The following is a 13,216-nucleotide window of genomic DNA, read 5'->3' as shown; positions in this document are numbered from 1 at the left end:
GGTTTGGCCGCCTGCCTCAAAAGCGCAAGGTCCCAAGTTCGATCCCTGGTACAAAAATAAATAAATAAATAAATAAATAAAGTTTAAAAAATGGGATATGAAGAATAGTTAATCAAAAAAAAAAAACTGCGCTGTAAAGTGGGGTCCTTGGCTACCCATTTAGGTCACCTCCTGCCTCTCAGGAGCTAAAATCTCTCAATAAATGTTTCCTACTCTTAACCTCTGCTGTTCCTAGAATTCATTCTTCAGTTTTAGAGAACACGAACTCAGCATATCAGACATCTAACAGGTTGGGAATTATATCATTTAGAGGCCCTATTTCATCTTCTGTATCATCCCTGTATTAGTCTCAGGATGGGATTGAATTGCCCTCTGAAGCTATGATAACTTCCTGGAGCTTCACAGAACCAGTCCTAAAATAATGATCAACCAGACCATGGCCTGACCAAGATTACCTGCTCTCCCAGCTCTGCAAACCCCCCAACCCTTGCCTTTGTTCCCCTTTTCTATCAAACCTCTCAGAGATCCCATCAGCCCTTCAAAGACAGACCTTAGGTCACTAGGCCTTTTTTTCTGTTCTTCCTAGGGTGGCCACACAAATTAAAGCTCCTTTCCCCCATTCATCACTGTTGTCTCTGATTGGCATCTCAGAACCATTGTTCAAGCCTAGCCTATTGGGACTCCTGAAGCCAAGGCCTTCATCCCAACACTCCAGCAGCCTCCAACTGGGTCCCAGCCCACGACCCACTCGGTTGTGGGACACGTAAGTACACAGTCCATCAGAAGATCCTGGGCCCAGAACTGAACACAATGCCCATGTACCCTAGTCCCCCAAGAGACTTGCAATACCTCATTTCTACAGCTATCAATGTCCTCATTAGGGCAATTGTTTTTAAACTGTTTTTAGTAACATATTTTATTTCTACAAACACAGTATCACACAGAAAACCAAGTACAAATAAGACTGGTGCTACATTTATTGCAATGGTGGGAAGATTCAGTTTCCTGGATCTGCAAGGAACCCTGTTTGAGAATCTGTGCATGCTCTAGGACAGTGATGGTGAACTTACAGCTCTTGTGCTGCAGGGGGCACAAAGAGCCCTTTCTATTGGCATGTTCGCCCAGCAGCCGAGCATCAGTTAACAGTTGTTTTTTCCGAACTAAAACCTCAGTATTCAGGTTTAATTGCAGTGTCAGCACTTTGCAATAAATAAAAGGTTTGCCGTCACTGCTGTAGGACTAATACAGGTAGCACAACTGAGGCTGGGAGACCATTTCCCTTCTATCCACCTGAATTTGGACAATACCCTAGGGCCAATCCTGCTTCCACTGTCCTAAGAAAAACAGAAATAAAAATAACAAAGACCCAGGAAATCTACAAAGTTCCAGGCAGGCCAGAGTACAGATGTGTTAGATCCAGTGGCAATCTTTTCCCCACTGGAACTTCATGAAAGGTTCATACATAGGGACTACATATCAGGTATGTGACTAAAACAGTGCAAATTCTGGGAAAGTCATGTGTACTAAGGTGCCCTTGAAATGATTCGGCATCCTGTGGATCATTTCTGTCAATCACATCCAGAGAGAGGCAATGAGAGGCACCTGGGGTGGGGTGCACATCTTTTAAATCCTAAAGCCTGATTTTTCTTCACTCTTCTTATCTTCACCCACCTCCTTCTCAGCACTATTTTTCACATTCATGCCACCTTTCTGTTTCTACTGACACAAACCTGAGCACACCTTCCTTTTGTGACAGCCAACGTGACTCTATTTGTGAAAAGTCGAGTGATTCCAGGTGGTCTCTCCCTTGGGAGTCCCCTCCGTTAACGCATGACAGACCACCGAACGCTGTTTGATACAGCAATCTGCAACTATATGTTATCTACACCTTCCCATTTGGTAGAGCAGTCTGCAGCCATATGTAAACAGGATACTCCACACCTGTGTGATATTTTGTTTCAGCTAAACTGTGTGAAACTTCCCCTGACCCCCACTGACTTAGCAAAATTCTGCTCCTGTGAAATTCCACTTGTGCTCCCCCTCTTCCTGAGCCCTCCCCAGTTAGAAGAGCCACCTAAAAGAACCCCGCAAGCTGCTTTTCCTCCTTGAGTTTTCCAGGTGAGAGCCACTCTCACACTCAATTTGGCTCAGAGTGGTGACGATTCCTATAATCTCTCACAATTAAGTATAACACTGTTAACTTCAATAAATGTGGCTGCTTTTTCTTGTGGCATCAGGTGTACACTTGCAGTTCTTTGCTTGCCATACTCAGGAACCTGGAATCTATCTTTTGGTTGTGGCTCAGTGGTTCTGTGCCTGACAGGCAAGTGCAAGGTCCCGAGTTTGATTACTGATACTGCAAAAAAAAAAAAAAAGATTCCAAGAATCAAAGGTAGAATTCTGCTTACCACATTTATTTAATTAGTTCCCTATAGAAATTCTTCCAATGCTATCCATAGACATCCTCCTCTCCCCACACGTGGAACCTTAAAACCCACTATATAACACATGTTTATACACCACAGCTTTCCCAAAGATCTTCAGACTGTAGCAAAGGCACAAAAAATGTGTATTTAAAGTCCTGTGTCTGTGACACTGGCTACTTCCAGCTTTAGTGAGGTGAAGGGTTCTGGTCAGCTCCAGTTGTTGTTAGCCTAAGAAGAATGCCAGGAAGAGAGGCAATGCTAGCCTCCAGCATCCCACCTGCATTAGTTGACATTGAGGATCTGCTTTACATCATCTAGTTGGGCTTCAGGAGGAGCCTTTGGAAGGCCTGGCTGTAGAAGATCCAAGACGGGATCTGGTTCAGAAATCGTCCCTTTAACAGAAGAAAAGTTGAGAGAAGAAATTGTAACTCAAACACACCAGTTTATTCATGATCTATAAGAATTATTATTTATTGAAGTCCCAAAATCCTTGAAGTACATAGTTGCTGAAGTTTAAGGATGCTGTGACCCTTTCTCAGCACCAATTCAGACCTTTTAAACTCCTTTTGCACACCCTGGTAGGATCATCTCTAAAGAAATTTAAATCAAGAAAACTTCATCTATGCTACCTGCTCCCTCACTATCTTTCTCTTAATGAGCATCTGCTTTTCCTGCTGCTCAGTTTCCAAGGTGTCTTCATGCTCCTTCTGCCAAGGTTCTATTCAAATAAGATTCCAGAACTGGATAAAGAAGATGTGGGTTTTTTTAAAAAATGGAGTACTACTCAGCCATAAAGAATGAGAAACTAGAGACATTTATAGCTAAATGGATGCATATTGAGGCAATACTCTTAAGTGAAATAAATAGGACACACGTGTAAATACCGAATAGTTTTTCTAGTGTGAGAAACTGAAAGTGTAAATAAGGATGAAAATGATTAAAATGAATAATTGATAATTTGAAATAAGAAAAGATTCAAGGGTTTGGGGATGGTGGAAGGGAAAGGGGAAAGGGAAGAAGGGAAAGAAAAAAGTTATGAGAAAAAAAATGGAATCAAACTCTGTGTAGATAGGGAAGGGTGGAGGGGGTGAAGGGTGCACAGGTAATGGGAGGAAAAACAAAAACTAAGATGCATCATGTTCTGGTACAAACACCCAATGATAAATGTAAATGTATTTTATACCTAAAATGTACCAATAAATATATATATATTTTTTAAAAAATAATAATAATAAGATTCCAGGAGAGAATCAGAAAGATTTTCCATCACCTGGCCCAGTGAGGCATAGTGGGCCTAAGCCATTTATGTGAATGTATGAATGAGCTAATGAAAGAAAGTCATTCATAGAAAAATATGATGTGGCCATATGGAACATTCACTCTTACAAGGAGTAGAAGCCTTAAGTTCTGGCATGAAGTTCTCATGAAATGCATCTCAGGCTGTAGGTACAGACTTGGTGTCCTAAGAGTTCCACACTCCAGAAACCATCATTTCAGCATACCATATCCTGATTAATCCCACATTCCTTCATCCACCTGCTCCCTAGAAAACAGGATTCTGGCCAGAGAATTTGAGCTCCTCGGAGACCAATTCTTATTTCTTCAGCTAGCTCAGATCCTCTGAGATACTCTAAGGCAAGAGATTGGAGACAGCTTCTGGGAACCACAGTTAAACTCTTCTCCTACTAGCTGTGCCAATGAACCAACACAACTTCTTCGTCTAGAACTTTCTTTCAAGCAGAGTTTGTTATTTCACAGTAAAATCAAGCTTTTTCATTAGCTTTTGTCTTGAACTAAATGTTTTGTCTCAGTGAGGTTAGCCACAAAAAATAAATGTAAATTCCAGCCCCCTTTAAAATGTTGTAAAAAAAGAGTCCCTCTTTCTATCTCCTTCTTTGTCTAAAATGTCCTAGCCAAAAGGGCCATGTAGAAGGAACCAGGAAAGGCTGTGACATTAGACAGAAGAACTATAGATTGAAATCTCAGCTTTACCATTGCCAGATGGGTGGCCTTGATCCAGCTGATTCACTTCTGAGCTTCAGTTTTCTTGATTGTAAACTAAACTGTTTCTCTTTAGGAAACTAAAACCTAACCTTGGAAGATTTTTAGAATGTTTAAGCAAGGAAGCATATACAAAGCCTCCACGTACAACATGGTCTCCACAGGCAGAAACTCAATTCTTCCCCACTCCTGGCCCCATACCTCCCTTGGGTAGATGGCATGCTATCATTATCTTGCCTCTTTAGAATAGAAGGGTTGCTGTTAACCAGTTAATTTTTTGTGGTTATCCATCACTATAGATTCAATGATTTTTTCTAAATCCTATCAAGTTCCAAATTGGTTTTAATGATTAACTAATTTTCCTTTCTCTCCTGCTTCTCTTGGTTTTTCTCCTAGCCTGCTGTTGCCATCTGTTTGACTGAAGAGATTGCAATTTATTACCTAAAAAAATCAAAGAGAAAGTTTAAGAAAACATTCAACTTTTGACATGGTAGAATTAGATCATGGAGCAAAACATGTAGCAATAATCTGGTAAGCCAGGCTATTGTCCCAAGAACACATTTTCCAGATGTGATAGATTCCATTTAGGACCTCAATATCCTAGAGGACTAGGTCACAGAGTTCTCCGGAAGGCGAAGATAGCTACTCACAGGAAGTGTCTAGCCCTGGACATAGACAGACTGAGACAATGTGTGCAGAAAGTCTCTACTTTTTCTGCACTGGAAGTGGTGGGTTATGGAAAGAGAAAAAGAAGTCATGATTACCAGGATTTCATGGGCAAGAGAACCACAGGCTTCATCTCCAGCCATGACATAATTCAGTGATTCTTTAACAAATCCATCAGCACTCTTGATCATCATGCTGGTATCTAGATGATTTGTCATTGAGGTTGAAACAGCAAATGGTGTCAGCACCTACAATAAAAAATACAAACCATGGCACAGAAGTGATCCATCCCAGGGAAGACATTGAGAAATTAGTACCCATTTTACCATCTTTCCATTTCCCTACTCTTTTCTTCCTGTAAAAATACCAGTGATCCTTGTTGTTGGTACCGAGGTGAGGATCAGAAAGTTTGATTTCTCAAGACGAGGGCTTAACCACACAGAATCAAGGACTCTGATCCCCTCCCTAGCACACAGGTGACTGAGAGGACAGGAGCTCTACCAGCAAATAGAAAGAGAGGACATTGAACTAGAGATGAAGTTCGGACAAACAACAAAAAAGTCAGCAATAATTATATCCCAAGTGTTCCATGGGATATACTTTTGCTAAAAATCACTGATATTTATCTGAAATTCAAATTTAACTGCATGTTCTATATTTAACCCTCTCTCCGAAGATTGCTTCTAATTCATATAACCAAAATTGGAGCAACTTAAGCACTTCAGATTCCCATTGTCTCCCCCCAGGTAAATGCCATGAGTGGCTCAAACTTCATAATCTTTCCTGTCATGGCAAGAAAAACAAACACCCATACACGGTTGAAAGTTCAATATTGTTTCAACCTGTGCTCTAACCACACCATGGCCTGGCATGAGGATTCTTAATCAGGTTTTATTATTTTATTCCCAGACACAGACTACTTGACTTCTTTAGAAAGACAAAAAGACCCATGCTAGTTTTCTTTGTTTTACTTTTCTTCACATCACCTTTGAAATCACATTGTTTTATAATTTAATCTAATCAATCCAACTGCATTGGTTCTTAGGGAAATTAATGCTGTGATTTAATGTACCTAACATTTTTCTTCCTAGGATCCCAAAGGGTTGCTCCTTGAGAAATGCCAGGAACATTCTCAATCCTAATTTTCAGATAGGGAAGTAATAAGTTTTTTCATTCTTACAGGAGTTTTTTTAAATGTACAAGTTAGAAACTCAAAAAATATGGTTTAAATGTATATAATAGTCATTAAATGTTCCTGATAATCCTGAAAAGTAAAGAGGTATTGTAAAACTCATTTATAAATGGGGAAACTGAGGTTCGCAGAGTTTAAGCACGCTGTCCAGGATGATTCAGATGACAAATGGCAGAGCTGAGATGAAATCTCACCCAAGTTCATGATACATATACCTTCATTAATTTAACAAATATTTAACAAATATTACTAAGCACCAATTATGTGAATTTTTGGAGAGGTCAATTGGCTTTTGAAAGATAAAGCTTGTTCACCTTGAGAACAACAGCTTCAAGGCTCCTGGGCACTGGGAGGGGCATCTTTCTCATATCTCCATCTCCTTCATACCCGTGTCCTCATGGAACCCACCACCTTGGCAGCTACAGCATCTCTGGTCCACAATGATCAACTAAGATCATGCTAGAGTGTCACATGGCTAGGAAGCAGGAGGTTAAAGGAGTACTTCATGCTCAGAAGTCACCAAGGATTTCTGGTTCTTTCTTCTTTTGGACACATGCTAGAGCTGCACTTCCTGAACCTCTGTGGTGAGTGTGACCGTGAGTACCATGTGTTATTTCTGGGTCAGAGCACTTAATTGCCAAAATGAGGTCCTCTAGAACTTCCACTACCTTTCCTCTGACATATTAAGTGACAATATCCTAATGGCAGCTGCTCCATCAGGCTGGGTGCCTGAGTCACTACAATGAGCTGTCTCCTGCCAGTCACAGTGAACATGTCTGGGTGGAACTGATTCAGCAGTGCAGGATAAGGGACCGTGGTACAGTGACATGGCAGTTATAATCACTCACTGTCTTGGTTATGCTCTCTCATTGCTGAGACAAAATACCCGACACCCAAAGTTAAAAGGATGAAAGATTTATTTGGCTCACAGTTTGTAGAGGTTTTGGTCCACAGCAGGCTGGCTCCAAGGCAGAGTGGCATGGCAGACAATCATCACAGAGGAGAAACAGTTAGGGCAGGCAGAAGGTAGCAAAGCAAGCAAGACAAGCCTCTTTCTGACCCTTATATTGTATCCAGGCTACCAGGATTAGGGCAGTGCCAAACCAATCAGTAGACTGATTTAGTAATCACCCACCCTTAATCCTAGCATTGCACTGTGAATCAATCACACAGTCTAGATTCAGCCACCTCTGAAAAAGCCACACCTATGACTACATGAGGCTTTTCGGGACATCTAGACACAAGCCATAACCCTACGTGGCTTCACAAACAATGGTTTGGGCCAAATCCCTACCATTAACACACACTTGACTATTTAACAAGCTGGTAGTTTATAGTAACAGCCACCTAAGATACTCCCACCTGGACATTTTCATTGAAAATAATTGTGTGTAGCAATGATTTTAAAGATATGCTATTGAGTGTGTCTTTTTAATCTATAATAGCATGCCATAAAACTTTGTCTCAGACAAAAAAAAACAAAACAATACAACACAACTCTTCTGTATACTGTTAATTCTGAATTTCAGAAACTGTGGGGCTCTTTGTGGCTGAATCAAGAACATATAAATCACTGACACTCTTCAGCCTATGCATGGCAATGACAACCCAGGTCTGTTTAGGTGGGGCCAGGTGATCTCCATACAGAGCATCCCTTCCCTCACTGCCCAAGAACCAGAGTGTAGGGGTCACAGAGCCACAGCCCCCTAGGGAAGACCCTCTTCCTCCCTTAGTTCCAACATACATCAAGTGCCCAGTTTTCTTTTGTTCCTTTCCTACAATTCTTCCCATATAATCCCATCTTCTGTATCTGACTCAAAGAGAAAAAAATGGCCAGACAAAATCCCAGTTTCTGTCCCGGAGCACCACTGGGTAGCAAGAGGATCTGCAGCACTTTGGAGGAACCACATCTCTGCCCTATTTCCTCTCTCAGCATCAAGGTACAGATGAAAGCAGCAGAAACCATAGCAGCAGGCAGGATCATGGCGGCTGCAGCTGCCAGGGCAACATCACAGGAACCCACAGATCATCACCCAACCTGTTTCTCTACTGGATGCACACACACAACCAGTCCTGCAGGAGGCAGTGGCACAGGTCCATGATGTCCCAAGTTCCCACTCCCAAGGACCCACACCTGTGCACCTCACCTGGATAATGATTCCTTTCTTTCTATACTCCACTTGCAGCGCCTTGGAAAATGTGCGCACAAAAACCTAGAGTGAGACAGAGAAACAGCTCAGGCCCCAGAGCCATCTGACTCAGAATTTCAAAGGACACCATAGAGATGCAGTCAACATGGAGGAGACATGGGTCAGAGAACAGTTTCTCTGTTTCAGTTATGCAGGATGGAGAGCTACTGTTTAGCACGGTGACTGTGTATTGTACACTTGGAAGTTGCTGAGAGTGTAGATCTTAAATGTTCTCACCACAAAAAATAAATGAAAATGTGAGGTCAAGGGTATGTTAATTAGTTTGATCTAATCATTCCACAATCTATACACAGATCACAACGTGAGACTGTACACCAGAAATATGTATACTTTTTATTTGTCAATTATACCTTAATAAAGCTGGGTAGAGGGAAAGAAAGTAGTGGAAAAGGCAACAGTTTGTCTTCATTCCCAGGTCTGGGCAAAGTACCCTGATTATCAGGAACATAATTTTAAAATAGGTCCATGCCTTAGGGCCACTGCCTGGTGATTAACTTACCAGGAAGCTCTTCCTTGTAAAGTACATGCTATTCCTGGGGCTGTTTTTATAACAAGCAAGGTTTTTTGTGGCAGGGTCTCCCTTTGTAGTTCAGGGTGGCCCTGAACTCACTACGTAGCCCAGTCTGGCCTCGAACTCACCATGATCCTCCTGCCTCAGCCTCTCAAGTGCTGGGATTATAGCATGTGCCACCACACGCAGCTCTACCTTTGTCTAATTTACATTCAGACCCACAATTGGCTAGTTCTGTCTCGTAAGATTGCCTCCAGCCCAGCCTGTCCGTCAACTAGCTGTGTGACCCAAAGGAAAATGCCACCCAGGAGAGACAAGAGGAAGAAGGAAGAAACTCAATGACTTATCACTCACCTTGGAAGCTGAGTAGAGGGAGAATAGAGGCCAAGGACGGAGGGCTACCCCTGAAGAAATGTTCAAGATGAGGCCTTTCCCTCTAAAAAGCAAAGAAGTAAAGTTTCCATTCATTTACTGCCCGGCCCCACCCTGGGTAGAAAGCCACCACAGGGTCTTGTGTACACCCTCACACTCTGCCTTCTCTCGGAATCCATGCTGCTAAGTGCTCTGTGACAAAGAACTGTGATGGAACCTCCTCTAAGTTCCTCAGGATGACACTGCACAGTGGTGTAGTTGGCAGTCATGTGATATTAAGGGCTTATTACTGGAAACAGAGGCTCTGATAGGACAAAGGTCTCCCCACCAGAATACAGATCCTGCCAGGACAAAAGTCTCCCTGCCAAAGTGCAGATGGCCATCTCAGTTCCAACAAGATTCCAGGGGGAAGGGGTCCTTCTGTTTTAAACGAGCAGCAAGTCCCTTGGACACACAAAGATGCCTCACAACAGGACAAATATCCCCATCTCAGGTGGAATGTGACAGTCCATCAGTTATTCACACAGAGGGCCTTACTTGTTTTTTTGAAATGCAGTATCTTTAATCCTTCCCAGTTAGATGTTTGGAAGGGAGGGGAGAGGTGAGGAACTGCAAATGTAAAACCTTTTATTACTCTAGAGAAGCTAAAACTATCCACCATTTGTTTTTAATGACTACCACCTGAGAAAAACCAGCTTCTACACTGAGACTGTAATAAAGTGGTATACATAAACATGAAATAAATGAAGAACCTGATAGGCTGGAGCATTCATTCTGACAAAGGCTGAAATTCATAGTAATAAAGATATGGTCTTCGTCTCTGGTCAACTTGCTTCTTTAATGCTCAACATGAGTTAATTTTTTATAAGTTAATATGTGCTGAAACTGCTCATTTCTTCTTCCCTCCAATGTGTATTACCCTTGACCTTCAAATACAGAATCTGTTTGAAGAGATGTCCTGTCCTAGAATGGAATGTTTTCTCCCCCATAAGCTCCATGTACTTTTATTCTTGTTGTTATCACTGGTTAAAGCAGCAGCTGTATGAGCCCTGTCCCCCAGGGGTCCCCTGCTCAGCTGATTGATAGGGCAGAAGGCTGTATTGCTCAACACTTTTTCAGAAATAGATCTTACCTTGATTCCATGTGTCTCAGAACCAGCTGTGTCATCTACAAGAGAAGGCCAAAGTTAAGCCCTGACCCGGGACCAAGGAGCAATGAGCGGGATGGGGGAAGGACACACTGGAGGAAGCCAGGGGAAGAGCTGAACCTTCTCAGGTGGCCTTGAAATTTTCCATCACTCATTAAAGGTCATTCTGGCAACCTAAGAGTGGGGATGGAACTCCATGAGACAATCTAGACAAACAGCAAATTATTCAGAGGGCTCTATTTTCTTCCCCCGAAAGTCTTCTTGGCAAATGAGGCCATTGTAAAGTTGTGGGAATTGGCTTATGGTCTTAGGATAAAGAGCATGATTCCCAAGGTACTCTCTATTTTGAACGACAGGCAAAAGTAGCCTGGCCAGCATATCCCTTATCTACAAGCAGGAACTAGGACCAGCAGAAGACCTAATGAAGATCAGGTGCCTCTCACACCCATCTCTTCATCTCAACAGTGGCAGCACACATAGCCTGCAAGGGGGTCTGGGACACAACTCTGGGGACAGAACATATGGCTACTCCTGTCCCTTGGAATTACAACCTCATTGTGGTGTCCTATCCCTTCCCAATCTGTTACCCTCAAGGTCTTTCCTGACAGTTCTGCAAGCTAGATATTCTATTTAGAGAGATTTTCACCAAATAATTACAAGGCATACATTTTAGAAACTGAGAAAGAGGCAGTTTCACAGACTGAAACGTGTCTAACACACACTGGACTGGAACTAAGCCTTGTCCTCGGGGCAGGTTTGAGATGGGGAGGGTCAAAATGGAAGAAGGAAGACAACAGATAAACTGATCTTCCCCTGTGCTGTCTAGGGGCATTACAGCAGCTTCTCAGTGCACTCACTCCCACCACTGCTCTCGTCCACAGGCCTGGCTCCATGCCCCCAGATCATGCTATTTCTGGGGGGTTCGGTGGGGCTCGGGTCTGCCTCTGAAACACAGGATTTAGAGGGAGGCAAGACAAGGATGAGGGACTAGACTGTGTCACTTTGTCCCTGCCTTTCCAGCTCCACTGGGGACATTCTCTGAGTCTTGTTGAGACACCAGTATGTCCTCATCTGGGCCTTGTAGGGTGCATGTTAGAGAGACAACACTGGGCAGGTAGTCCCCGTCTCAAAACTTCCATATTTAGTTTCATCCCACCTTCCTGTTGCCCTCAGACTCATTCCACCATCTCTGCCCTTGACAGAGAACGTGACTATTTCCAGATGGCATCTTTGAAGTAATTAAGTGACACTAGTCATGCTGCCAACCAGCAAGGCTCATTAGGGCAAGGCATATTTAGAGGGTAACCTTTCATTTCTTTTCTTTGTTGCTTAGGGAACTCAGAATCTATCAACAAACAAAACAATTCTTTTAACAAATCAAAGTGTTTCTCTGCTAAAGGCATCAGAGGGTTGTCAAATCCATTTGGGGAAACCCAAATGATCAAACAGCCCAAGACTGAAAGATCAATGTGTAAAATAATGGGAAAGATTTTAGTGGTAAGGCTGCAGACAACAGTTGGACATGTAAAACTTAAAAGTACATTAGCTTGGAGCTTTAAAAAGCATAAAAGGAATGTGTTTACTCAATAATAACTAAGCAGAATACTAAAAAATACCAGCCTGCTTATAGAAAACAACCAGTGGTGAAGATAATTGTTTTCAGCCTGACTTACCCGCCTGAAAATAATTTCTTTTTGGTCTGCACAGCTTACATCTCCCCTCCTGTCCTTCTGTTGACAGCAACCTGGTTTTCCTTTGAGAAGTCAGTCCTCCTCCCCTGCCAGTCTAGGCTATTTAGATGAATGAGACTGAGTTTCTTCCTACTCTCTAGATGGTTCCAGCTCCTTGGAATCAGGGATCTCACTTAGCTCTGCAGCTCCATTGCAGCTCCCAGAGTGGTTATAGGACTGCTATGTATAGCTGTGAATTTTGTAGACTGAGCAAGGTGGTCAGCTATGGAGTGAGTACAGGCAAAATGTGCAGGGCTCATTTACTAGCTATATACTATGGTAGAGACAGAGGGCTCAATCCCCTCAAAGGAAAGAGAAACATCGTGTTCACGCAAAAGCAACATCTATTAACCAAGTCTCATGGCCCTTGGTTGGCTACATTCTGAAGCGGCATCATTTGCTAAATTATCTGTCCAAACTGTTTGCCTTTTCCTTACTCATGAAAAGGGACAGCATAGGACAGCATTGAGGGAGTCACAATATAAATGGTTATTCAGCTGACCTTAATCAAAGAACCTGAAATCTGAATGTGCCTAAGACATGGCTGGCTACAAAACTCATGAAATAATAGACGCACAGTCTGAAGTTCAGGGAGTTATCTAACTTTCCAGGTGCTGTCCAACTACTGTACTTAGTAGCCGAGATAGGATCAGAATGCAGTATGGATTCTGCATGGATCAGAGAGGGGGCATATTCCAAGATTCTCAATGGATGCCTGAAATCAAGGACAGTATCAAGCTCTATAGATGCTACGCTCTCTCCTACTGAGACACACCTATGGTAAATTTCTACTGATATATTAGGCATAGTAAGATTAATAATGGATGATAATAAAATAAAACAATTATAATAATATAGTGTAATGTAAGTTATGCTAATGTGTTGCCTCTCTTAAAACACAGAATTTCCCATGAAATATTTTGGGACTGTGATTCATCACAGGTAATCAAACAGTGGAAAG

At 42.4% G+C, this 13,216-nt stretch overlaps 1 protein-coding gene across 4 annotated transcripts in view; it reads right to left on the bottom strand.

The window, feature by feature from the left end:
• Hsd17b3 (hydroxysteroid 17-beta dehydrogenase 3) overlaps positions 1 to 13,216 on the bottom strand; it is a 62,140-nt gene that overhangs the window by 16,656 nt on the left and 32,268 nt on the right. Inside the window, exons 7-12 of one of the 4 annotated variants that reach the window (XM_004846086.4) lie at positions 10,511 to 10,545; positions 9,361 to 9,442; positions 8,433 to 8,498; positions 5,192 to 5,341; positions 2,704 to 2,818; positions 954 to 2,356 (exon numbers count right to left, since the gene is read on the bottom strand). In XM_004846086.4, coding sequence (XP_004846143.1) covers positions 2,741 to 2,818; positions 5,192 to 5,341; positions 8,433 to 8,498; positions 9,361 to 9,442; positions 10,511 to 10,545 — 411 coding nt within the window. In that variant the 3' untranslated portion in view covers positions 954 to 2,356; positions 2,704 to 2,740. Of the gene's footprint in view, positions 1 to 953; positions 2,357 to 2,393; positions 2,819 to 5,191; positions 5,342 to 7,214; positions 7,244 to 8,432; positions 8,499 to 9,360; positions 9,443 to 10,510; positions 10,546 to 13,216 lie in introns of those variants that run through there. The other 3 variants (XR_015448840.1, XM_021259386.2, XM_004846085.4) reach the window with 3 other exon arrangements.

Source organism: Heterocephalus glaber, unplaced genomic scaffold (assembly GCF_053883595.1).
Source record: "Heterocephalus glaber isolate CG9 unplaced genomic scaffold, H.glaber_assembly_v1.0 deba00000594, whole genome shotgun sequence".
Taxonomy (NCBI): domain Eukaryota; kingdom Metazoa; phylum Chordata; class Mammalia; order Rodentia; family Bathyergidae; genus Heterocephalus; species Heterocephalus glaber.
Note: the sequence above shows the minus strand (reverse complement) of the source record. Positions and strands in the feature narration are given on the sequence as shown.